The following is a 25,194-nucleotide window of genomic DNA, read 5'->3' on the forward strand; positions in this document are numbered from 1 at the left end:
ATTGTATTAGTCTCAGCTATTTTCCTTAGCAGAATCCCATCTCAAAATACCCGAAAGACTGGGCCACTCCCAGTGTGATTCCACCTGAGATCTGCTGCTTTAATGTCCCAGCTTTCGTCACTCAGGACTATGACCCCAGAGGGTAGAAACATAACTGCTTGGCAGACCACATGCCTATATCTCAATAGCTTTTCCAACCCCAGGAGCCATCCTTCCCTGTGGTAATTTGAATAATCACATAGGCCAGAATATAATGACCTAAATTTAGGTCATGTATTCCAGCACAGAGTACTATGATGGGTCTATGCAATTTGAACTTCATGTTTGAAATGGTGGAGGTGAGAAAACTATTCATAGTCCCAAAATATGGGAAGGGTTTTTGGAAGACAAATATTAGGTGTCATTTATGCTGGTCTTTTTTATAATCATGTATTTTGCACATGCTCGCTATAGAATTCAAAGATGGTAGAGATGTGGAGAATGTGCAAAATACATTCAGAAATTTCAGTTTAAATTTAATCCTGATCAACTGTGTGATGTATTTTCTTAAGACAACTTATCTTTCATTTACATTTGAAAAGAATATGAGTAGATTCTAGAAAATGAGAATTCATATTTTTAGTTAAAAATCAATAGGTGGATTAGTGTGTTCAGTTTGAGGTTCCATACTGAATGTGATACAGAAAAACTGAACAATTTCAGAAAAATAATATAGAAGTGTGTTGTTTTAGAGTGGCTGAAATAACTGAAGGTATTTTTCTAGCAAAGCAAAAATTCATGTGGCTTTGACATCTCTTTACAGCCATTGCTTTATTTAGGAGGTTCTGGGTTCATTTTATGTGCCACCAAGAGACTGAAATAAAACTAACTGCTTGAAACTGTAGGAGAAATATTTTAATTCATAACAAAACAAACGTTTCAACCATCAACATACCAGATATTACAGCCAAAATGTGATTTTAGCCTGAATAACTAATTACTTGGCAGGTATTGTTTGATGACACAAGCACTGATGGGGTTAAATGATCTTTAACATCTCTTCAGGTTCCAAGATTTCATCACTTTATAATTCTTAAAAGTCCTGATAGTAAGTTAGGATTAATGGGTTGAAACATCACCTCAAACCCTTACTTACTGCATGTCCTTGGGAAAACTAGCCCTACTCTCCAACTCTCTGAAAAAACAAAAACACTAACACCTGTTTCATGTGAAAATTAAGTTAAATAATTCCCACAAGGAGCTTAGTCCAGTCCCCAGCTCTTGGTAAGAAAATGTCAGTGTTATTTTAATGTCAGTCTTTGAGTTTCTCTCTGTCATATGTTTTATTTGACCAACATTTTCATTCCTTAATGATGGCCAGAGCTTTAGATTTTCTTTTCCTTAGCACATCTTCTTGTTGCACCTTTCTACATTAACATATATTGTAATACAGAGATTTGAAACTTTTTACTGAATATTAACTTCCTAAATTATCATTTATCAGTTATCAACATTATCAATAATCATTATTTTCCATAGTCTCCAAATAAGTTCATACCAATTTCTCTGTCATTTAAAGATTGATTTCATCTGATAACAAAAGAAAAGTTTTCTTTTTAATGTCCCAACAGCTGTGACATATAATTATTTCACAAAAGAGCATGGTAGTTTCTCATTTTTGACTCATAAAATAGTTTGTTTTTCTCTCAGTCTGTCTCCTTCTTCCTGTGAAATCTGTGCAATAGTATGGACCCCCCAGTTAAGGCATCATGGGAGCTCCAGTTAATAAGACCATTTTCTATGTGCCCATGAATACATTTCTTATGTTTATACTAAGCATGTACTTAAATCTGTATTATTATGAGTTAGTTACTGGTTTTCTTCTGTGCTGAACTGTAAATAAATACAATGTTTGGCACAGTTCCACAGTAAGGACCTGGCCAGACATTGTATGAGTTAACAGTCTAACACAAGTATCAATAAATACAAGATTTTAATAAAATTATTGAAAAAAGTTTAGTGATAAATAAACACAGATGCCATGTGAGTGAACGAAGCTCTCACCCTGCTTGAGTTGAAGTGGGTAAACAAAGAAGTGTTTGTCATAATTTAATTCAGCAGAACCTTTGCTCATCAGGGAGTGTGAATATTAGAGGGAGGACAGGTAGAGATAGAAAACAACTGTGTGCATCTCTTAGTGCCCTGGGAGGGAGCTAGAGCAGAAGATCTAAAATTTTAAAAGTCAGGACTGGGATTCAGACACAGTCCTCTTGCTCCCCAAAACTTCAGAGCTATGTTTTCTCTCCTGTGTCGCTGAAGGGAAACATGATTCTGATGATCCTCGTCGATGGTAGTGAGTACTAACCTTGCAGGACTTGTTGGTGTTGAGGGATCATAGCCTCAGAATTTCTGTTATAATGATTTGAGTCCCTGGTCCTGACCTTTGGTGAAGCTGGTGGCCTCTGCAAAGGTTGGTTGATGTGAACGATCATTTTATACTCTGGGTGTTGTTGCTAAGAGCCTCATAGGAACAAACAATGGTAATTATATCCCTCTAGAACCTAATCCTTCAAGTATCATCTCTTGCGACAAGAAACAATTAGAATTTCCTTTTTCCCCCTGTTGGCTCTCAAGTTTTAGTACAGTGTCACATAGGTACGCCTCATGGCTCTTGTTAGATCATGTATTGTACACTGGGATGTGATGAGATTTTGTCAGAGCTCCAGTAACTGTCATGCCAAGCTAATTACAAGTTCAAAATTTCAGGAAATTGTAAAGACCTACACTAAAGATATTTTCTAAAGTGATTTCCCACATGGGGGAAAATAGAAAATTAGGGAAACAAACTTTTTATGTAAGATTTGAAATTTTCTGTTTTCATTCTCTCTACTAAGTGTATTTAGATCTGCTGTACTCATAAAGCAAAAATACTTGGGATATTTTAACTTGAGGGATGAATGAAAGCCTCCACCAGATATTGCCATAACCCCGTGAGAAGCTCCTAACAAGTCTGTCAAGGAGAGAGAATGACTGACTTACTGAGGAACAGTGTAGAGACTTAGGTGTTACAGAGATTATTTTAGTTCTATGTAAATGTGAATTATTATATTTGTTAGGAAATAAAAATTACACTTAATGTTTATTCAAATACTTATTAAATGTTAGATCCTTTTGAGGCAAAAATTACAATAAACTTTGTTAATCAAGTTTGCTTTTCTCCAGCTTTCAGATAGAATTGACATATAGCCTTGTGTAAGCTTAAGGTGCTGAAGATGTTGATTTGATACAATTAAATATTGCAATTTGTTGACCACCATAGTTCCAGCTAACACCTCCATCATGTCATATAATTATCATTTCCTTTTGGTGGTGAGAACTTGTAAGATTTACTCTCTTAGAAACATATAATACGAATTATTAACTGTAATCACCATGCCATTCATTAGATCCCCAGGGCTTATTTATCTTATGACTGGAGGTCTGTAGTCTTTGACCTGAGTCTCATTTCCCCAGTGTCCATCGGGTAAAAATCATTCTATTCTCAGTTTCTGTGAGTTCAGATTTGTTAGGTTCCACATACAAGTGATATTGTACGGTATTTATCTTTCTCTGTCTGACTTACTTCGCTTAGCCTAAAGTCTCCAGGTCATTTCTTGCTGTCTCAAATGGCAAGATTTCCTCCCTTCTCATGGCTGAATCATATTCCACTGTGTACATATACCACAAGCCTTAGGTTGGTTTCATGTATTGGCTAATCAAATTTACTTTGAAATGATTTAAATTATTACTGGGTGTGAGATTTTAATCTAGTTTTTAAGGTATTTTCGCAAATTGCTATGATAAGGGTATAAACCTAGAACAGAATAACCCATAAACTGCGAGGAAAATGTACGTCAATAATGATCAAACCTTAGAACAAGGAATATGGTGCAATGTAACAGGAAATCGTTGTGGTCAAGATTCTGACAACTTTGATGGAAGATCCACAAGCATTCATTAACAATAAACAATACCATGAAAGATGTTATTATTATAGTATGTGTGATGAGCTAGAAACGAGCCTAAAATAATCCAGAGTGGTCAGAAGTGCATGGAGAATTAAGTACTGGTATTTGTCATTGAAAAGTGTGTAAAACTGAAAGGTGTGCACAGTTGGAAAAGGAGAATGGAGTCAAGAAGCCATCGCAGGAGGGGAAGCAGCATGAATGAAGACAAGGCCAGAGGATTAAACCCAACATTGTTGAGATATTTTGGAAACTAGCTCACCCAGCAGGACGGACAGCTTTCTAGCAGATCCTAATGCTTGTGAAATATTAATATACTTTTATGCATTACACTTATCATTTAAATCACATTTCACAGTATTCTTCTTAGATACAAAGCTAAATTCAAATGTTAACTCTAGAGAGAACAGCATAGAGTTGTCTACAACTGAATATAAATATTTGAGAGTGGAAGAAACTGCTGGTTATTCCTAATTTTCATTCTCCCCTTCTTCCTCATTAATAGATGCTCTGACTCTGAGCACGTGGCTGTATAGATAACCATCGGATTTCTTAGCCCCTCTCTCTGCCAGGTTTGACTATATGACTGGGTCCTTCCAAAGGCAAATAGGTGGAGTTGTTCAAGTTAGGGGACAGTCCCTTCTCCTCCCAGACCTTTTGTTCTGATGGTTGAGTGGTGGAGATGAGGGATAGATACGGAGCCATTATCTGAGACCAAAAGGTGGAATCTAGATATTGCAGCCGAGCAACAATTTAAAAGAAGTTTATGTCCCTAATGAACCGCTGTACCAGCCCTGAATCACCATCAGGGCAGGCTCCATGGTACATGTGTATATCTGTGTGTGTGTGTGTGTGATGCACAGTCAAACCTAATGTGACTAATACGGAAGATGAAATATGATCCTGTCTAAAGTCCACTCCTGTAGCACACTGATGATCCTTGGACAAGCTAATTTTACATAAGGGACTTTTTTTAGAAATTAATATATGCTTGTATCAGAATTTATAAGACAGACTCTGTATGAGTTTATTTTAGTGCCTAGTGTTAGAATACATTAACTGCATCTTGCTCTTTTCAATGTTAAAACATTGATAACAGGTATCCTTCTGTAGTGGTATCTGATCAGTCCTATATATTCGTTAATTTTTTTCTCACTTGTAGTAGTTCTCCTTCAAAGCCCCTTACCTCTCGTCTTTTGTGGTAGTGTTCCATCTCCACTCTGGAGTCTATCTGATAACTGTTCTGACATTTTCATAGCATGTCTTCTACCAGTTCTCAGATCACTGGAGTCAGTACAATTTTTTCCTTCTTAACTATTTCAACAGTTTTATAGACAGATGAATATTTGGAAACAAAATTCTCATAAATAATCATTCCCATTAATTAGCTATCCATATGAAAAAAATTTACTCAGTGTTGTTTGTTTAATGCATAGAATAATGAAATAAAAATTACACACATATGAGCCTTGGAAAACATATCCTAGCATGAAAAATGCATATGTTTTATAACACATTTTATATATATATGTTCCACATAAACACACACATATATGCATACACATATGTACACATTTGGATAGACACATGTGTATACAGATAGTTTTTATATGATTAAAAAATAGAGTATGAAGATAAAGGCCAATTAGTATATAGAAAGCCAAGAGGGAAATTTCCTCTCATTCTCTAAGAGAGGAATGACCTTGCATCTCTCCTGACAAATTTCGGGTTTGTGAGGTGAGATGAAGGGTGACATCTCACCGAAGGGGTAATGTTATGTATCTGGAGGCAAGCTGATTTCGAAGCAAGCACTGCTTTAGCACTTTACGTGAGGTGGGTGATGTTTAAAACACAATGTTAACCAGGTGTAGATACTCACGCTGAGTCAAAGGGAAGAGAAGGAATTTATCGCTTAAATATCCCCTTTTCCTCCTCAGAATAATTCAGCTTCTTTCCCAGACTGGATAGAGTTTGGGGATAAGAGGGCTCCTTGCCATTAATCAGAAAACAAGTTTCCATTTTTAACTTTCTGTGTGAATGAATGATCCATAGGATTGTGATAGTAAAAGAGTGTCACTTCTGTCTGAGATTCTATAATGTGGATGGCAAAGAAAGATATTTCAGAGACCAGAGAAAATGAGTAATTCTTAACAAGAATAAAAGATTGAATTATGTAGATTACCAATGGTTAAAAATGATTTATTTTGAGATCACATTTTTTAGAAACATCTGTCTATACACTTATTAGTAAACAAGGCCAGGAACGCAGCATATTGAGGATATCAAAAGATAAATCAGATGGATGTATTCCTTGAATTAAGATAAGTAAGTCTTGCCTTTAAAAAGTCCCATATTCCATGCATGTAAAGTATAATCACCCACATGAAGGCCTTTGGAGATTTGTTTAATGTTTGGAGATAATACAGATTATTATGGCTAGATGGTCTCTGGGACATTCTCAGAATGGCGCTGCTCTCCATTTAACTGACGCTGAATCCAGTCGCCTCCCTGGAAGTTTTACCCCAAATAATCAAGTAGTAGCAGTAATCTCATTATTTGTGGTCATACATTAGTGTTCCTGGATTCTTTCCCAACCAAACCTTCTCAGGGAATTACAAATTTTTGCTAAGGCAAAATACTCTTTTTCACAGGAAACTTCTTTTTTCAAGGATCTTATTTAGGGCGACTTTGACATCTTTATTCCTCAGGCTGTAGATCAAAGGGTTCAGCATGGGCACAATAATGGTGTAAAACACAGAAGACACTTTCCCTTGGTCCATGGAACTGACTGAGGATGGCTGCAGGTACATGAAAGCAGCAGAACCAAAGAAGACAGCCACAGCTGAGATGTGGGAGCTGCATGTGCTGAAGGCTTTGGATCTGCCCTCAGTGGAGCGAATGCGGAGAATGCTGGCAATGATGAAAACGTATGAGCCAAGGATGGCTAGGGTGGGGACAAGAATATTAAATGTACTAAAACACAAAACTACCACCTCGTTGACATAAGTACTGGAGCAGGAGAGCTCCAGGAGTGGAAAAAGGTCACAGAAAAAATGGTTGATTATGTCAGCCTTACAGAAAAGCACTCTCAGCATGGAGCCTGTGTGAGCTGTGGCACCGGTGAAGCCTGTGATATACACCCCAATTACCATGCAAGAACAGGCCTGATGGCACATGATGACATTGTAAAGCAAGGGTTTACAGATGGCAACGTAGCAGTCATAGGCCATCACAGCCAACATATGACATTCCGATATAACAAAAACAAGGAAGAAATAGAGCTGGGTCATGCATTCAGGGTAGGAGATGGTGTTCTTCTTTGTCACAAAGTTCCCCAGCATTTTGGGGGTAATGACAGTGGAATGACAGACATCAATGAAGGACAAGCTACTGAGGAAACAGTACATGGGGGTGTGCAGGTGAGAACTGAGCCCAACCAGTGTGATCATGCCCAGGTTCCCCACCACCGTGACCACATAGATTCCCAGAAAGAGGAAGAAGAGGGGCAGCTGGAGTTCTGGCTGTTCTGTTAGCCCAGCGAGGATGAACTCAGTCACTGTGGAATGATTTCCTTCTGTCATTTCCCTCTGGGAACTTTATGTAAGAAAAGAAGAGGAAGATTTGAGGTAGATATTTATGGTCCTACCATTACAATGAAATATGACATAAAAATCGAGGGTTTTCACCCAGGTAGCTCCAGTTCCCTGTCTGTCCCCTGATCCATGCTAGTGCTCAGAGACCCTGAGATCTCAGTAAGACAGGACATGAAACTAAAATTCAGAACTATGCCTTTTTGATCTGTGCTTTAAGAGTGGGTCTCAGTACTGCCCAGTCCCTGAACAGCCAAAGAACTTTTCTGTCAACCTTGATTGTTGTAAGAACTGTCCATGATTTGTTTGTATTCCTCTGAACTCATCTACAGAGCAAATACTCGCACGCCTGTGTTACCTGTTAGGTAACTGATACATTCCTGTGGTTGGATATATTTCCCCAGAGTTAGGCATGTACTAAGCAAAGGATCAATGATATGAAATAAGGCCAGTCTCACCTTCCACCTCTTATATTAACTACTCATATCTGCCCTTCTATCTTTTATATCTTTGTCATATCAGAGAAACTGTGCAGAGCAATTAACGCAAGGCGGAAAATTCATGTTAAGTACTGACAACAGTGTATCGACAACTGACCGCCTGTAGTGAATACTTCCACTCCTGGCACCTTTCCAAATATACAAAAAGAGTGGGTCTGGAAAGTACCTGGATGGCTAACAATAAGTCTGTCATTCAGCCTAAACTCCACATCCAGGAAGGATGCAAGTTTCCTAATGAGGAGAATTCCGAAGTGTGAAATACTAAAAGCCCAAATCCATTCATCCTAAAAACACTTACGGAATATTTACCATGTGCTAAGTCCTTGGAATGACCTGATGTGGTCCATGACCCTTGGGCTTATGTCCCGGGAAACCACAGCTGGCAGAATGTCAGCCTTGCATGATGCTTCGGCCGGAACAAGAGTGTGTGTGTTGTCTTGGTGTCTTTGTACTCACCTTCGAACCAAAGCAATCACAAGAGGCACAAGAGACCAAAGCAGAAGGAACCTGAGTATGCGTCTATGGCTGCAGGAAGGGTTTGGAAGCAAGCTGATGATTCCAGGCACAGCGCACTGTGATGGTTTTTCTGTCTTCGAAAGAAAGAGATCCAGGAGACTCCGTCAGAGATTATCGGTGCATCAGAAAACTAGTCCTGTTTATTCGTGCATGCCGTGTGCTGTCCAGGCCCTTTCATGAGTGGAGTCTGAGGCATTTCCTCCCAGAAACCTTGTGAGTGTATTATCCCCACTTTATAGAAGAGGAAACTAAACCTCAGACTGTGGTTTTTCAATACAGATGTGGTTTTTGATTTCCTCATAATACAGATAAAAAAATGACATAGCCATAATAAATAAAAGCAGTAATAAAGGACTTGAGCTAGTATTGATGTCTTCTGGAAATTCTATTCTAAAATCAAAGCGTGTATAAAACACATGCTGGATTCAAAGAACATAAGAGCTGGAGAAAAATTATAGTCGTGATACTAACATTCGTTGAGTGATTCTGGTTGGACCAGAGTCCAGATAAGATCCTGCAGAGATGAATCGTCAGCGAGTTACTTATCGTATCCATGTGTGGATACACAATGAACAGTGTTTGATCAGGATGCAACTGGCACCGCATGAATGAAAAAAAACAAAAAGTCTTCGTCTCTCCTAAATTGTCAGCTGCATATAAAATTCTGTGAACAGCATGGTGCCATTCTGCCACTGAAACGTCTGCCTGTGGTGTTTATGCTTACAGTGTGCGAAGCATGGCTGGAAACTGATAAGTCTCAAGCCAAAATTCATCTTTTACGTAGTACTCTGTCTCCCAGCTTCAGAGTTTTTCTAATATCACACTAATGATTGGAGCCACAGTAAAATAATCTCATTCTTTGAGAAAAATACTTGAAAGCCATATATCCGACAAAAACCTTGTATTCAGAACTTATAAAAACCCTTGCAACTCAGTAATAACAAACAGCCACATTTTGAAATGAGTAGAGGATTTGAGTAGACATCTTTCCAAAGAAGATGTGCAAATGACCAGTAAGCACCTGAAAAGAGGCTCAAAAATCATTAGTCATTAGGGAATTATAAATCAAAACTACAGTGAGATATACGCCCTCTATACGTGAGGATGGCTACAATCAAAAAGACAGATGATAGCAAGGATCTGGAGAAATTAGAACCCCCACACAGTGCTGATAGGACTGTAAATGATACAGCTGCTTAGAAAACCAGTTCAGCAGCCCCTCAAAGCATTAAGCATAAATTTACCATGTGACCCAGCAGTTTTACTCCTAGGCACGTACTCACAAGAGCTGAAAACAAATGTCCACCTAAAAACTTGAACATGAATGTTTAGAGCAGTGATATTATTCATCATAGTCAAAAGAGAAAACCATCCAAATGTCCATCAAACATGAATGGATAAACAAATGGTGGTATATTCATATAATGGAATATTATTCAACAATAAAAAGTAATAAAGTATTGAGATATGCCATATTGTGGATGAACCTGAAAACGTTATGCTAAGTGAAGGAAACAGACAAGAAAAGCCACATATTATATGATTCCATGTATATGACGTGTCCTGAAGAGATAAATTCATAGAGAAAGAAGCTTAAAAGCTTCCAGGAGCTGGAGGCAGGCGAGAATGGGAAGTGATTGCTTAAGGGTACAGGGCTTTTCTGGAGGGAAGTGATGAAAGTTCTACAATTAGGACATGGTGATGGTTGTACAACTCTATGAATGTACTGGAAAACACTGAGTTGTTCACATACCAAGGGTAAGTTTTATGGTATGTGAGTTACATTTCAATGAAGCTGTTATAAAAAAAGTAAAACAACAACAATAAAATGATAGTGATACCATACCGGCCATACAAAGCATTCCACCCCAGCTTGCTAATTTGCCTTTGTCCTCTAGGTCTTCCGCATTTAGGTTATGTCTGGTGTGTGCCTTTTCATTTATGCCAAGTATGCCCATCAGGTTTTTTTTCAAATGAGATCTTTTTCTCCCCCCAGCATTGTGCCAGGTTGAGCTGTAGTGCTCAAAAATTGTAACTATCTTTTACAATTATAATATTTTTTATCTAATACATAAACAAGAAAAATATAGTTCTTAACCATGAATTGTTAATCAGTTACAGACATAAGTCAGACATAGACTCTATTTAAAACATTTCTTCTGTGTCTTCATTGGAGGAAAAAAATAACAAATACAAACAAACAAGTAAAGTAAATACGGTAAGGAGACCTGAAATCAGTGTCAGAAAATATTCAGCAGACTTAAGTGAGGTGCCCAGTAATTTGCTGCGTGATACTGGCTTTTGTCTTATGCCCAGAAAATCAGTAAGTTTTCCATCTCCTGCAGAGACAAACCATCCTTGACTCTGGGCCAATTCCATGCGTTACTATGAGAAATTTAAAATGTCTAATGTGCAAAAATTTCAACTCATTTTCAAGCCAAACCTGCTGACAATTTTTGTAAATCCAAAATGCAAAATGGTAGTTTCCCAGTTATCTTTTCCAGAATCACAGTTACTTCTTTTAACTAATTTTACCTAATTTTGTCTTATTTCATATTTAAAAGGCTGAGTTGCTGTATCCTTCAGTATTTCTGACTCTTCTTAGAAAGGACAACTGATTGTTTTTTCATGTGCTCCTGGCCTCTCACAAACCTGGCCCACTCAGTACTGATGGCCATCACAGAAGGTCCGTTATGTCTTGTCCAGTCTGTAATGTTTGACTGCAGGTGTTGGCCTCTTAATCTTTATATGTGACCAGCTCCCCCTGACTCTAGTGCATGCTCGTAGTTTCTATTACTTCCCGTTCTGCCCGGGTAACAGCACCTGTCTGCCTGAATGCCTGTGATTCTTACATGTGGAGAATTCCCAACACTGCATTAATGGTCTTTTCTGAACTTGGTCAGATTTACCTAAGAGATGAGTGAATCCTGAGAAAAACACCAAAAACAATTTAAGAAAGAAAAATTTTTAAAGTTTTATAAAAGAAGTGTTATGATTCATAGCCAGCATAGATCATTAAGGTATACCCAGAATTTTTGTTTCTTTAGTTTTACTAGATTAATAGAGTAAAAGACTTTTATCATCCCAGGTTATCTTGATTTCAAGAAAGCATTTGCTGAGTTTCTTGTATAATCTGTGGACATGGTAAAGTTACATGTGGTAGGTAAAAATAGAGAACAATATATCATAGTTATATGAATTCAAGGAACATCTAAAGATTAATCATAAAGTGATAAATGTTCAGTTATTTTTCCGTGGGTCTGTATACTTAGTCTTATCTTGAAAAACATTCTGTCAATAACTCAGGTGATGCCATAGAAGAAATCTTTATGAAATTTGTAGATAATGTTAACAGAAGAGAGTAACAAACACTTTTATGATGATAAGAGGAAGATACTGTAGGCCTGTGAATCTGGGCTGATATTACAAAGAGTTTCACAATCTGTAAGTGTAGAGTTTGCTGTGGACACTCAGGATAGAGAGATGAAAAAAACAGAATCCCTGCTCTTCAGAACGTTACAAACTAAAAGGAGTTGTGGGCAGACTGGACAATGTGATAAACATGTGATTGAACAGGTCCTTCAGGAACATGGTGACCACGGTGCTAAACCACAACAGAGGTCAGTGAAGGCTTTCAAAAGAAGCCTGAATCTGGAAGGAAAAGTAGAAATAAGCCAGGTCTGCAAAACATTCAAAATCGGGAAGCATTGGCCTCACAGCTCTTTGTGTTCAAAAGATCTGGATCAAGAGAAAAACACCTAAAACTGCCAATGAATTCATTTTAAAAAAAGAACATAATATCCAAAATAAAGGAAATGATAGTCCCGCAAGATAAACCGCAGTCAGTGAACTATGCTTAGTCCTGGGGGCTGTATTTTATGATGGCCATTTTCAAAACATGTCTATCCAAAAAAAAAAAAAAACCCTGAATATTTGGATCAAAATAACACGAACTGGAATTAGACCTTTTTTTGTATGTTACCACAAAGAGCAGAGCTACAGCCAATGAGACACCTGTTTGAAGGTCGAGAATCTCTAACCGTTAGATGGGTCTGGAAGTAGTGTGGGTGGAATTATGAAAAAGATAATTTTTCGTCGTCATATGTGTTACAGCAAAAGATGAGTAACCATTGGCTTCAGGAAATTCCTGTGATGTTGTGAGGAGGCTGGACTCTCTTAACAGTCTGAGATTAAAAAGTTCTAAAACTATCTAAAACTCGGATACTCACCTCTACTTGGAAACCTTAGTCTGGATTATATGTATGCTTTAGACCAAGTACTAAGAGAAGTAGGTCTTGATGATGATGGTAGAGGCTGTTCAAAATAGAAAATCCTGGGCTCTCTTTTACTTAGGGCTCAAATGCAGGTCTCAATTGCTGAGTTGTTCATGTAGATATTAAGAATCAAGAACCATGAGTCCCTATTGTCCCTTCCTCATAATTCTACCAGAGGCGCTTGCCAAAGTGACATGCTTTCAACTAAGGTTTCAACATACAAGAGGTAGCATTAAAAATATATTGGAAGCTATTGGAGGCTCCCTCAAGATTTCCTTTCACCAGAGATGAGCTCTTGGGGTGTAGGAGCAACTAAAATTTGCTTTTTTCATTCTTCGTTAATACTCTTATTAATTCCCTTGTGTATAATATTCTCAGTGTTGAGACAGTAGACAGTCATTAGATTAAGGGCTAGAAATTAAAGCCTGCAGACACTGTTCTAGAAGGTCTTTGAAAGCAGCTTCCTATCTGAATATAATTTCTGTTCTTTCTTTCAAAAGTTCTGTTAAGTCCACGTCACTAGCCATGTTTAACCTGTTTCTGTCTAAACTGTATAGAGATGCTATATCAATGTACAACAATATTCTTCTTAATTATGTCCTAGATGATGCCTCCTTTACTTTCAGTGTTGAACTAGCCAATACCAGGTATCAAAACTCGCATGCTGAGGGGCTCACAGTCTGTGAGGCACTAGCCTGCTTGTGGTCCCTTTGCCTGGCATAGCAATACAGCGATTCTTTCTAATTCTCCCAAAAATAAAACAAACAAAAATAACAATAGAAACTACATGCTGACTTATAGTTTGAGCAAAGACAAGTAAAGAACCTAAAAGTTGTCATTCCTGTCCATACAAGAAAAAAAACAGATAGATTGAAAATTAATGACTTTTCTTGAACCCATCAGAGAATAGAGGTTGCAGGGCAAAATGCCACCCTAAAATCTAGAGAGACAGGTGTATCCAGGGAGATACAGCCCTAATAATTTGCTCACCTGAAGGAGAAATCACAGAACTTCATAAGCTGGGGTAAACACTCGAATTATTATTTTGACAAACTGCTGGGGGCTAGCATGCAGACTAGCATGATTCTGAGAAATTCCTGCGGTTCTCAGTCATAAGGAGACCCCACAACGTACATAGATAAAACTGATTTTAAAAAAATATTTCATTTTATTCAGCAGTCATAATTTAAAGAAAACATTTTTATCACATTGCAAGAATAATCACAAGTATTCGCTGTAGTTTAAAAAATCATCAGAAGAAATGCTCATAATCCAATTATTATAATAATCATAATTATTTAAAATAATTATCTCCAATGAATATTGAACACTGTTCAATATTTCAGTTGTTTCTAATTTTTTTCAAATTATTTTATAAATAATAAGGTAATGAACATCTTTGGACATAAACACTTATGCAGAGTTTGTCATCTCTTCAAAATTATCCAGTCACTCGTAGAACAAGTTTCTTCCTCTATCACTGCCCCTCCAAACACAAACATCCAGATGACTCCTCAGGCCAGGGAAAACCTTAAAATCTGTGCTAAAATTGGAGATGTTCTTTATCCACCAGACGACGACAGAGCACAGATTGCAGAACACACATGCCTGGCTGGTGTCCACCCTGGAGCACTGTAAATCTACGGTTACAGACTTACTAGACTGCATCAGAAATCCAAGATACTGCCAGGATTCCTGAAATCTGTAAAGCTAATATATGTCCAAAAGGAGAAGGCAACCATAGTTGCTATCCTGTGTGGGTTCAAGTGATCAGGAACAGACTGGAATGAGCTAGGAGACCTAAAGACTTAAAGAGCTAGGAGAGCCTGTGTGCCTCATTCTTTTGAAGCACAAGCTCCAGAAGCAAGGAGAGGGCAAAAGTGAGTTCCTGATTCTTCCACCCTTCTGGGCTTGCATGGATACTGCACCCACTGTCTTACTGTTGCCGAGTCTAAACTCGTTCTGTTCGCTGCACGATAGGCCAGTAAATCGGGAGACGAGGTGTTGGGGCAAGGAATAGCGACTTTATTCAGAAAGCCGGCAGACCGAGAGGATGGCAAACTAACGTCTTGGAGAACCATCCAGCTCTAGTCAGAATACAGGCTCCTTTTATACAAAAAATAAGGGAGGGGGTGTGCTTGATTGTTGTAATCTTCGTCGCTGCAGGCATTCCTTGTTCTTGCAGCCATCCCCTTGGGCTAGGTCATGGTGTCCAACAAAACAAAGGTTATTCTCTACAACATTACTTTCAGTTTGGGGAGATAGGTCACAAGTGGGATCATCCTGACCTGATCTATCTTCTTGCATTTTTGCATTCCATTGATGTGATAAAGTAGACTATTTAAATACAGCCTGGAGGCACACAGTCCTTTGCTCAAACAAAGCCTCACCCCCAGCCTTTCCAAGACTTGAAAGAGGGAGGGATTAAATTCTATTACTGATATATTGTTCAAAGGGTGTTCTAAATTCTCCAGCTCCAAGAATTGCTAAGAATCAAAACATAAGAAAACATTCTTATGACCAGGGCATGCAAATTACTGTAAATGTCTCAGATCCCTTATAAATTTTAAATGTACTCTTGAACATACCCTGTGTATTTGTTACTCCTCTTTTACCTAAGTTCACAGTCATAAATTTGGGAAATTTGTAAAGGATTATCATTCTCTAAAATGAGGCATTCAGTTTAGCTGTATTGAGTACAAGCACATTCCAGTGGGGGCTGCTGGTTCCATACGTGTCATAACCACTGTGGGTCAGTTACCCACAAATGGTTAATTTTCATGGGTTCCAAATATAACTGCTTGTCAGAGTTTATGAGTGTACTTTAAACCCTTCTTGAGGTGCCGCAATTATTCTGCCACAAGTTCCACTTAGGTCTTATTATTTCATATAAACTTATGGATGTTACTAGGGCTTGATGCCAGTGTATCAGGTATTCATCTTAGTGTAAAAAGCCTTTTGTCATTTTATTTCCCTCCACTCATACCTCTTCCTCAGCTTGGTAGTAGTTGTTAGGAGTGTTACCTGTACTTCTGTAAAGGAAAAGAATGTTGCTTTCAATGGTGTTTTGGTTTCTTTAAATATATTTTTATTGAAGTATAGACAATGGAATACTACATAGCCATAAAAAATAATAAAATAATGCCATTTGCAGCCTTCTGTGGTGTTTTACAAGGATTAAGTCATTGGCCACTGTGGTCCCCAACCTAGAGTAAACTCTGAAAGGTATTCAAGGACAAGGAACAAGATAGGGCATTCTGTGCTTTGGGAAAACAGGCAGAACGGGCCCTACTCAGATAGTCAAATATATTTCAGGAGAAGTTGTTCTGAACCCAGATTTTTGCACCTTCCAGTACTTCCAAAGTGCTAAAATCATTAGCTTGGATGTCTGTTCCTTGTGATTAGCAGTAACCTTCTACAGAGATGTGTGCTGAATTGCACGTACCCCTTCACCAAATCGCATGTGTACTGGCCTCTCCCCTGCCTCCTCAGAGCAGCTCCTTTTCTTCCTTAGTGCATGAGTGAAGGTGGACAGCAGGACTTTCTCAGTTAGATTACTGGGTTTTGTTTGCCCTTGTTTTTATTATTTAACTCTTCATCCATCTGATACTCATTTTGGTATATATTTTGAGTTTAGATATTTCCCTCAAAAAATGAGTTTTCCTAAATTTAGAATAAGCCTCTCTTTTTAATTGGTTTAAGATAGATATGTCTTTAAATGCTAAGTTCTAACAAATGTTATTATTGTTGTTTTTCTTTTTTTAATTATATGAATCCTTTGTAAGGGATTGTAAGTGTAAGTGAGGATTTTCAATCAGTAAATATCCCTGGTTTTAACAGATAATACTTGGGATCTTCCAGAGCATGTTGAGGATGTGATAATTCTTTGTTAAAAGTTACCTTCATAATTTCTGGGACCCTGGACCTCTGGCACTAAAAGAATACTTGTTTTGTGAGGCCAAGGGATGTCTGCTCAAGACTGATATACAGTTGCTCCCCTAGGATAGGTGAGAGCTGAGTGTTTACTCATGTGTCTCTCTAGGACCTTTCTCAGTGAGCATCTAGGGTCTTTGTCCTCCTGTGCATTCCTAGTTTGGTATCCCAGTCTTCCCTGGAGGCGAACAGGTTCAGAGGAGTTTATCAGAGCATCCATCCCTCAGAGCCCCAGCCCTCTCCCTCCCCTGGCCAAGCAGGGGAGAGTCAGGACAGCTTTTGAATCAGCGGTGAAGCTCAGAGACATATTCGCTGTATGAGTTTCCTATTGCTGCTGTAAAAAATATTACCACAAACGTAGTTAACGGCTTCAAACATTGGCCATTTATCGTATTACAGTTCTGGAGGTTAGAAGTCCATAATGAGTGTCACTGTGCTAAAATCAGGGTGTTGGTAGGGCTGAGTTCCTTCTCAGCTCTCATTTCTCTGGTTCTCCTCTGCCTCCCTCCTCCACTTAGAGAAATCTTTGTAACTACACTGGGCTCACCCAGATCATCTCAGTTACTCCCTCATGTCAGAGTCAGCTGATGAACAACCTAATTCATCTGCAGTCTTAGTTCCCCTGTGTCAGCAGCCTGACACGTTCACAGGTTTTGGAGATTCGGACACGGGCATCTTGGGGAAGCCTTATTCTGCCTACAACACCAACTGACAAGTTTCTCCACCAACTGATAGTAGAGCTACCAGATTCCACCACTAGTCAGTTCTTCCTGGACAGGAAGGTTAAATCACACCCAAGGATCATCAGGAACACGCAAGAAATCCACCCAAGCAGGGTTTCTAGAATTCATAAGCAAATCCGCACAGCTCTTTATTTACATCCACTGAGAGTGGGTCACTGAAAATGTCAGCTCATTCACAAATTGAGGGATCTGAAAGGCAATACATTTCTTTAGCTGCTCAAAAATATTAGACAAGTCTTTGAAATTACTCCATTTTTGCTTCAAACATTGAGAGCTGAGTTGTTGTCAGAGGTGCAGCAGGGGCAGGAGGGCACAGAACCTGAGAACATAAGCCTGAGTCTCTCACTTGTTTTGAATCTGACAAGCATTTCTGTGTGAAACCGATGCCCAGACATGTTGCCATGGCCATCTGTACATGTTGCCAGAACAGCAGACATCTTCCCAGAAAACGGGTTTTGTAAAAACAAGGAAACAAAACAAAGCAGACAAACAACAGCAACAAAAATGTGCATTTGACTAATCAAAATCAATAAATTATTCTTGACTACTCATCTGTGACTGGCCCTGTACCAGGCCCTAGGGAGAGGCTGATTTTAGAAAGACAGCTCTTTTGCAGCTTGGAACCTAGTGGAGAACACAGCATTTTGCTCAGGAGAACACAAAGCAGTAATCTCCAGTGAGATAGGTCTGAGTCACGTCCTTAGAGTGAGTCTAAATGCCGCACAGAGAGAACAGGGGCCAAAAGGCTGGAGCCAGGCCATGACACAAATGGAATAGGAGCAATGTTATAAGCAGTAGAAATGGATCTAGGACTTTTGGCATGATAGCATTAAATGCCTGCTGTTTGCATTGTCGTAGCTATTCTGAACTCAGTTTTCAGTGTTGGGGAGAAGGGGTTTCCCCACACATTCAAGCAGTTTTCTGACACAAGTTTGCATGGAGAAAGTGCGGGGAGCCGCCCGTGACGGAGGGCTGCCGAGCACAAAACTTGGGCGTAAAACCCCAAAGTGCAGGGCGCCAGGCTCTGAGATTGAGGCTGCCGAGCACAAAGGTTGGGCCTAAACTCCCACAGTGCGGGGCGCCCGGCTCAAAGGTCAATTGAGTCAGAACAATCTCTGTCCCGCCACCCCTTTTACTAAAGAATGCACCAGGTGCGCCTATGCCTGAGGAAATATCCTTGAGCTACTAAGTCACAAAGGACCTTCAGAGGGAGAGATACAATCGGCACACAAATCAGTAATCTTTTTAGAGAACAATCACCTGAGCTAAATATACCCGAGTCACGATGTTAGCCTAGAGGAACAATGTCTTAGCTTATCATCTTGGTTCCAGGAACTCTTAATCTTAGTTTTACAAGAACTGTAAACAGTAATGATGTCTGTAACAATATACAAGTTAATGGTTTTAGTACACGCCTTAAAACAATACCTTTGCCTACAGGCAGGAATGTATGAGCTAATGGGTTAAAATCATATAAATTGACTGCAAGAAATAAACTCGTCGTCCACTCTTGACCTAGCGTCTTGCGGGCTAGAGTGAGACCCTCTCAATCCCAACTTGTCTTGTCTTGCTGTCTCTTTGTTACGTCTTTTCTTTTCTCAGTCCTGCAGCACAGATTTCTGGACCTGATCGATTGTCGGCTGGCTCCGACAAGAAAGAAACTGGAAAAGCAAGAGAAGGAAAGGGGAAAAGGCAATTATCTTTTTAAATGACCAAATTAAGAGGAAATGACACAGTTGTAGAGCACTGGTTTTCAAGCTGTATTGTCTGGACAAGGATTAATCCACATGGGACCTGAGAGTCATGATGCAAGAGAATGAACAAGATTGATCTTTATGAAGTCTGAAATAACTTGAAATTTTGAGGATGAAAACAATTATTTAAAAATTAAAAATGGATTTATTATGGAATAGAACATAAAATATTCATGAATCACATTTTCAAATAACCTTTAATATAAAACGAAATTACTTCATCCCATCCTACACAATTTTCTCTTCACAGCCTTTTGAGTCGCTTCAATGGAATATTTTAAGAAACACTGGCCAATGGCACATAAGTAGGACCAAGAATCATGAGACTTGGGTTTGGAAACCAGTTCCACTCCAGTTATTCCATTTCCTTAGTTATATGTCTTAGCTTTAACGTTTTGAGTTATTTTTTTATCAGTACAATGAGGATAAGAGTGCAGAATTCAGAAATATATATTGATACATCACCAGGAAAAGCCTAGCAACTCTTCCAAAGGACAACATAGACTGATATTCGTGACCTTAGCACATTTATCACAATCTAGACTTCTGATCTTCAGTTTTGCAGTCTTGGAAACTTAATTTTCTCCTCACACAGAAAGGAAATTGATCTCTTTGGGTGTCAGTTTCACATTAACCAAGCACATAAAGCTGTGAGGCATAAAACCAGAATTCTATTTTATGAACCTTCCATGAATCCAGGATACTTACCATTGCTTAGAGAAATATTCTGCTGCACATGGGAAATCTGAATGCCAAAAGTTCAATTTAAAATGTGAATCGTAGTTCACTAACTAGCAAAATCTGCACCTTGTGGTTTGTCTCCAGTAAGATCTTCCTAAGAAGTCAAATTAAAAGGAAAACTGGTAAGTTGGATCAAGTTGAACAGAATCCATTTTTCTCAGGCTTTGGATTTTATTAGTCAGTAATATTCAATTAAGGCTACATATAAGGTTACCTACTTCTTATTTTGACAAGACATTAAAAATATAACTCAACTACAGCTACCATTAAAAAAGGAAAAAAGGAGGACATACAGTTTCAGAGGAAAAAAAATACATTCTTTCCAAGGAAAGACAATGCCAACATTAAAATTTCAGTTTTATCATACTTTCAGACTATTCCATAGACCAGAGTTGATAAATCACCAAATTAGGCATTTTAAATAGCTGTTGCATTCATCACTCAATATAAGTAATTTTCCAATGAGCTGGTAATACTTAGAATCAATTGGCTACAGCTTCCTTCACTCCTTTCTACATTAGAGTGGACTTGACCTTGAAACCAGAATATTTGGATAATGACAGAAGGAGGCATACGGTAGATGTTTGACTGGAGTCAGCTTTTTCTCCAGCTCCTGCTCCTTTTTGTATCCTTGGTCTTCCCTCCTCTTTGCACGTTTTCTCAGATGATACAATCAGAGATTCCAGTGCCTTCATTTATAGCACATTTAGGCAGGCCAGGCTAACCTATGATGTTCAGTAGGTTAGGCGTACTAAATGCATTTTTTTTTTTTACTTACTATATTTTCAATTTATGATGAGCTTATCAGGACGTAACACCACTGTAAGTCAAGGAAGATCTGTACCTGATGCTGCTAGGGTTTCAGAAGATTCTCGAAGGATAGTTTGCTGTTAGGAGTCACATCTAGGGATTCTCAAGAGGGGACTGTGGAGGTGAACTTGCATTATATCACAGTGAATCAGGAGGTACTCGAGCTGGAATTGTAATAATACAGCGCTAATTAGGCCAGAGGTACAAAGGGTTGAGGTAAAATTATGTGTAGTCCAGGCAATGAATGCAGTGGATCCAGTGAAACCCACCTTTGTCTTCTGTAATGTTTCTGATCTAATCAGTGCCTTCCACAGAGCTGCTTTGTAGCCATCTGTGAACCAAAGTAGGTGTCTCTGACGTAGATCAAATAGGGAAGAGGTTACCTGAGACTAAGTATAATAAACATCGCCTTTATAATTGTTTCTATTAGAAGAGGAGAATTGTTTGGTAAGTAATTAAATGAACCCTGAAGCATGAACAAGTACAGCTTGAGCTGTTAACAAGCTCAAGTGCATATTGAAGGTTCAGATCCAGGTGCTAAAGAAAAGGCAACAATACCTTTAAAGTCATGGGTAGAAGGAAATCCTTAGTCCTGGAGGATGCCATGGAGATTACATACTCCAGAGGCCTTCCAACTTTTCCCAGTGGAATTTTGCCAAGAAATACAACACGTAAAGTAGGTAAAAGGGAAATTTTCTCTGTACTTAACATGAAGCCTTAGAATAAATTCACTGGCGCCTTGGGGCTCCTTGAATCATACTTGGAAAACCACTGGCTCAGTTTAACTATCTGACCTGATAAAAATGCATTTTATCACAGTAATAACCACTCTGTTAGTGGACAGTGAAATGGAAACATCCAGCCTAGAATACTAGCCACAAAGCTTTTCACTTTCCTTGCACAGTTGGAACTCATCTTATTTGCCTAAGAACCTTAAGGCAGAGAAAGCAAGGATGAGAAAAATCATGGGGTGCAGAGGAGAACATGTCCATTGACAAATCCTAAGTTATTCCCTTTTTTACACAGTTGAGAAGGAAAAAGAGAACACTTCATTTTGCCTCTGGCAATTAGTCTGTTAATATTAAAAGAGAAGGTCCTGTCATGCTCCCAGTCAGTTATTTAAAGTTGCTTTCTTCTATTTATTCCCTTTCCTCATAAACTTGGTCTCACACATAGTTGGGAAAGGTGGGAGAAATGGTGCAATGGTCTTTCAGTGGCAGGAGGTTTCCCATAGAAGAAAAGCGAAATAACAACAACCAAGATGACGTTATTTTGAAGCTGTGGGGAGGGGACTTCGGTAACACAAGAAAATAAAATAGACAAAGTGATGAATATTATGACGTACTGGTCCACACCATTCAGCATGCACTGAAAAGCCACATGTAAGGATTCCAGAATAAAATTTCCCATGTTGAGGGAGAAAGAATTCCATGTCATCAACCCATCCATCCGTTCTTATTAAATCTCAGGAATGTGATTTGTCCAGTGCAATATTTTTTTCAGGGCTGATTTTACTTCCTTATTCCTCAGGGTGTATATTAAAGGGTTCAGCATTGGTCCTACCAGATTCATCAGAATTTGGACCACAGTTCCCAGCATGGGGTTGGGGGTGGGCTGCAGGTAGACAGTAATGATGGGCCCGTAGGCACAGAGGATGGCGATCAGGTGGGCACTGCATGTGGAGAAGGCACGGCGGCGGCCCTCGGTTGATCAAATACGCAAGATGGAGATGGTGATTCGCGTGTAGGATACAAGGATGAGGAGAAAGCAGACGAGGGATATTAGGCCAACGTTGGTGAAGCTCACCCTCTGGGCTAAGGATGCATCAGCACAGGCCAAGGGCAAGAGTGCTGGGATATCACAGAAGAAGTGATCCACTTCATTGGGACCACAATACGGCAAGGTGAAGGTCAGCCAGGTTAGGATACTGGAATGGACGCATCCTAACAGCCACGTGCCCACAGCCAGGGCCACGCAGATTCTAGGGTTCATGATGACTGTGTACCGCAGAGGGTAACAGATAGCAGTGAAGCGGTCATAGGCCATCACGGTGTACAAGAAGCACTCAATGCTGCCAAGGAAGTGGAAGAAGAAGAGCTGGGAGACACAGTCCTGGTAGGAGATGAGCGGGCTCAGTCCCACGAGGTAGAGCAGCATTTTAGGACAGGTCACGGAAGAGAAACTCATGTCAAACACAGACAGGTTCCCCAGGAAGAAATACATGGGTGTGTGGAGGCGAGTGGAAGAAAGAACAGCCGCGAGAATGGACGCATTTCCCAGCAGGGTGCAGGCGTAGAAGGGCAAGAACAGGACAAAGAGCGTGGGCTCCAGCCCCTCTGTGTGCGGGATGCCCAGGAGGATGAACTCAGTCACTGCAGAGCGGTTCTCCATCTTCCTCCGGGAGAGCCAGTCCTGGGGTAGGAAGAGGGAGCAGGGGACAGGGAAGGAGGTCCCGGCTGGATGTCAATGGAGTGAACACACCGGGAAATGAGATGTGTGATTTAAATGACAGTGTTTGGGCTCAGAGTTACGGAAACACTACTTACGAACCAAGTTACAGGGCATTTTAACTGGAATGTGGCTACCTTAGCCACCTTGATAATTTCTGTAACAAATATTTTCCTGTGCTGATTCCAAATGCAAACATCCTTTATTAAAACAATATTTTAAAAGAAATCTGTTGGAGCAAGGATTTTAACAGGAAGCGTAGTACCCCTACAGATATGCACCCTCAGAATGGAGGGGTATCAGAAGCCTCACAGTCACCCTGGGGCTCATTGTATGTCTGGGGGTACGAACTGTGACCTGAGAATCACTATTTGTGAACCGCTACAGCTGACCAAATTATATTTTATTCTTATCTCTGTTTTTTGGTGAGCCGTAGGGTTAAATAATCACCACATTACCACTTGAAATGTCTACACAACACGATTTCAGTTCATTTAATCCACACAGTAACTCTTTAGAAAAGAAAACATCTGGACATTAGACAGGCTACACAGTTCTACATTGAGGCCACTATATGTGGCAGAACTAGGGGTCTGAATTCTTCTTTCTTTCTTTATTTTTTGACATGAGTCTTTCCGTTATGTGCATCTGTGATGGGCTATGATGTTACTAATCTTGTCAGATTTTGCACCCGTCCCACCCCCGTGTTATTCACGCCTTTCCTTTTGATGTCACAAATCTCTAAAAATGTTCCCACTCCTCCTTAGTAAGCAATGGAAATCCAGCCTGCCTGCCCCTGCACCACCACCACCACCACCACACACATACACTGAAATACAAAGTCTAGAAGAGTAAACGCCTTTTCATGTGTACTTCTCTATCCTCAGTGCAGAAAGCGGTGCCCGGCACAGAGTAGGTCCTTAATAAATATTTGATGAATGAAACAGTGAAGCGACTTGCTCAGTAACTGGCAAGAAAGGATATCATTCAGTTGTTTTGTCTTGTACGAGGGCTTATATGACACCATCAGCTATTAATACTCCTAAACAACCCTGTAAAGAAGCTTAATCATATACCTGTTCATTCTTTGCACCATCCTCTGAATAGTCAGAGTTTGTCCCGGGTGTTTTATCAAGAAGAGTCGCACATGACAGAAAGAATTGGACAAAAGGTGTCGGGGTATAGGCTCACTTAGAGGGCCCAATCTTTTAATCTCTTTGAAGTAAGACCGTATCTCTGGTTATAAAGGGCAATAGCAAGAAAGGAGTTTTTGAGTTGGCGAGCCAACATGGTGAGTTGAATAACAAACCAAGCAAACAATGTCCCATTGTTGTGTCCAGTAGCCCCAAGTCCTTTTCATCCTGGACTCTGAGACCGTTTGTAAACCAGGGACTCCAGATTCCCCTCTCCACTGGAAACCTGAGGAAGAAAAGAGGAGTAGAAATTAAAGAGATGAGGGTGGCACTTCTGTAACTCACAAGGAGGGAGTGGATCCTTTTATCATCTGCCTCTCTGGGCTCATCCACCCATATTTGCCTTTAAGCCAGGGTCAGGGATCTCCTGCCATCATCTGGGAAGCTCTTTCTTCTTAATGAAATAAACTGAGATTAAGTGACAGGAAGCTGAAAGTACCTCTGTCTTCTCGAAGATTTCTTCCAAGACACTAATAGCTACATTGTTTTCTCATATGTGGAAATTTAAATGCTCTGGGGCCCTTGGGATCCCCTTCCTGAATGAGTCCTGATTCAAGGGGTTGTTGAGCAAAGGGAGTAATTGGAAGTGAGTAAATGATCTAGTTGAAACACAATGTGGTTTTCCCCCTTGTGGCATGATTGTGATGTGAATAAGATAGAGCCATATCTACGCTTTTTATTTCTGTGACTGACCTTGGGAAGTACAAGA

General features: G+C 39.5%; 3 protein-coding genes across 3 annotated transcripts in view; 1 reads left to right on the top strand and 2 right to left on the bottom strand.

Moving 5' to 3' along the window:
* The window catches only part of LOC102541995 (olfactory receptor 8B3-like), a 49,908-nt gene extending 30,634 nt beyond the window's left edge, over nucleotides 1-19,274 (top strand). Inside the window, exon 3 of the mRNA XM_072953779.1 lies at nucleotides 19,142-19,274. Within this exon, the coding sequence (XP_072809880.1) occupies nucleotides 19,142-19,251 (110 nt within the window). The 3' untranslated portion in view covers nucleotides 19,252-19,274. The remainder of the gene's footprint in view (nucleotides 1-19,141) is intronic.
* Nucleotides 6,629-7,570, bottom strand: LOC102541231 (olfactory receptor 8G1-like). The gene has a single exon (XM_006209826.2). The coding sequence runs from the start codon at nucleotides 7,562-7,564 to the stop codon at nucleotides 6,629-6,631; it is 936 nt and encodes a 311-aa protein (XP_006209888.1). The 5' UTR covers nucleotides 7,565-7,570.
* A 3,256-nt stretch (nucleotides 19,275-22,530) lies between the features above and the next one.
* On the bottom strand, nucleotides 22,531-23,235 carry LOC102536749 (olfactory receptor 10D3). Its single transcript, XM_006209890.3, has one exon. The coding sequence runs from the start codon at nucleotides 23,233-23,235 to the stop codon at nucleotides 22,555-22,557; it is 681 nt and encodes a 226-aa protein (XP_006209952.2). The 3' UTR covers nucleotides 22,531-22,554.
* Between the last annotated feature and the right edge of the window lie 1,959 nt (nucleotides 23,236-25,194).

Source organism: Vicugna pacos, chromosome 33 (genome assembly GCF_048564905.1).
Source record: "Vicugna pacos chromosome 33, VicPac4, whole genome shotgun sequence".
Classification (NCBI taxonomy): domain Eukaryota; kingdom Metazoa; phylum Chordata; class Mammalia; order Artiodactyla; family Camelidae; genus Vicugna; species Vicugna pacos.

Excerpts from the sequence above, each read along its gene's own strand:
- LOC102541231 (XM_006209826.2), bottom strand. The coding sequence starts at position 7,564 with ATGACAGAAGGAAATCATTCCACAGTGACTGAGTTCATCCTCGCTGGG.
- LOC102536749 (XM_006209890.3), bottom strand. The coding sequence starts at position 23,235 with ATGGAGAACCGCTCTGCAGTGACTGAGTTCATCCTCCTGGGCATCCCG.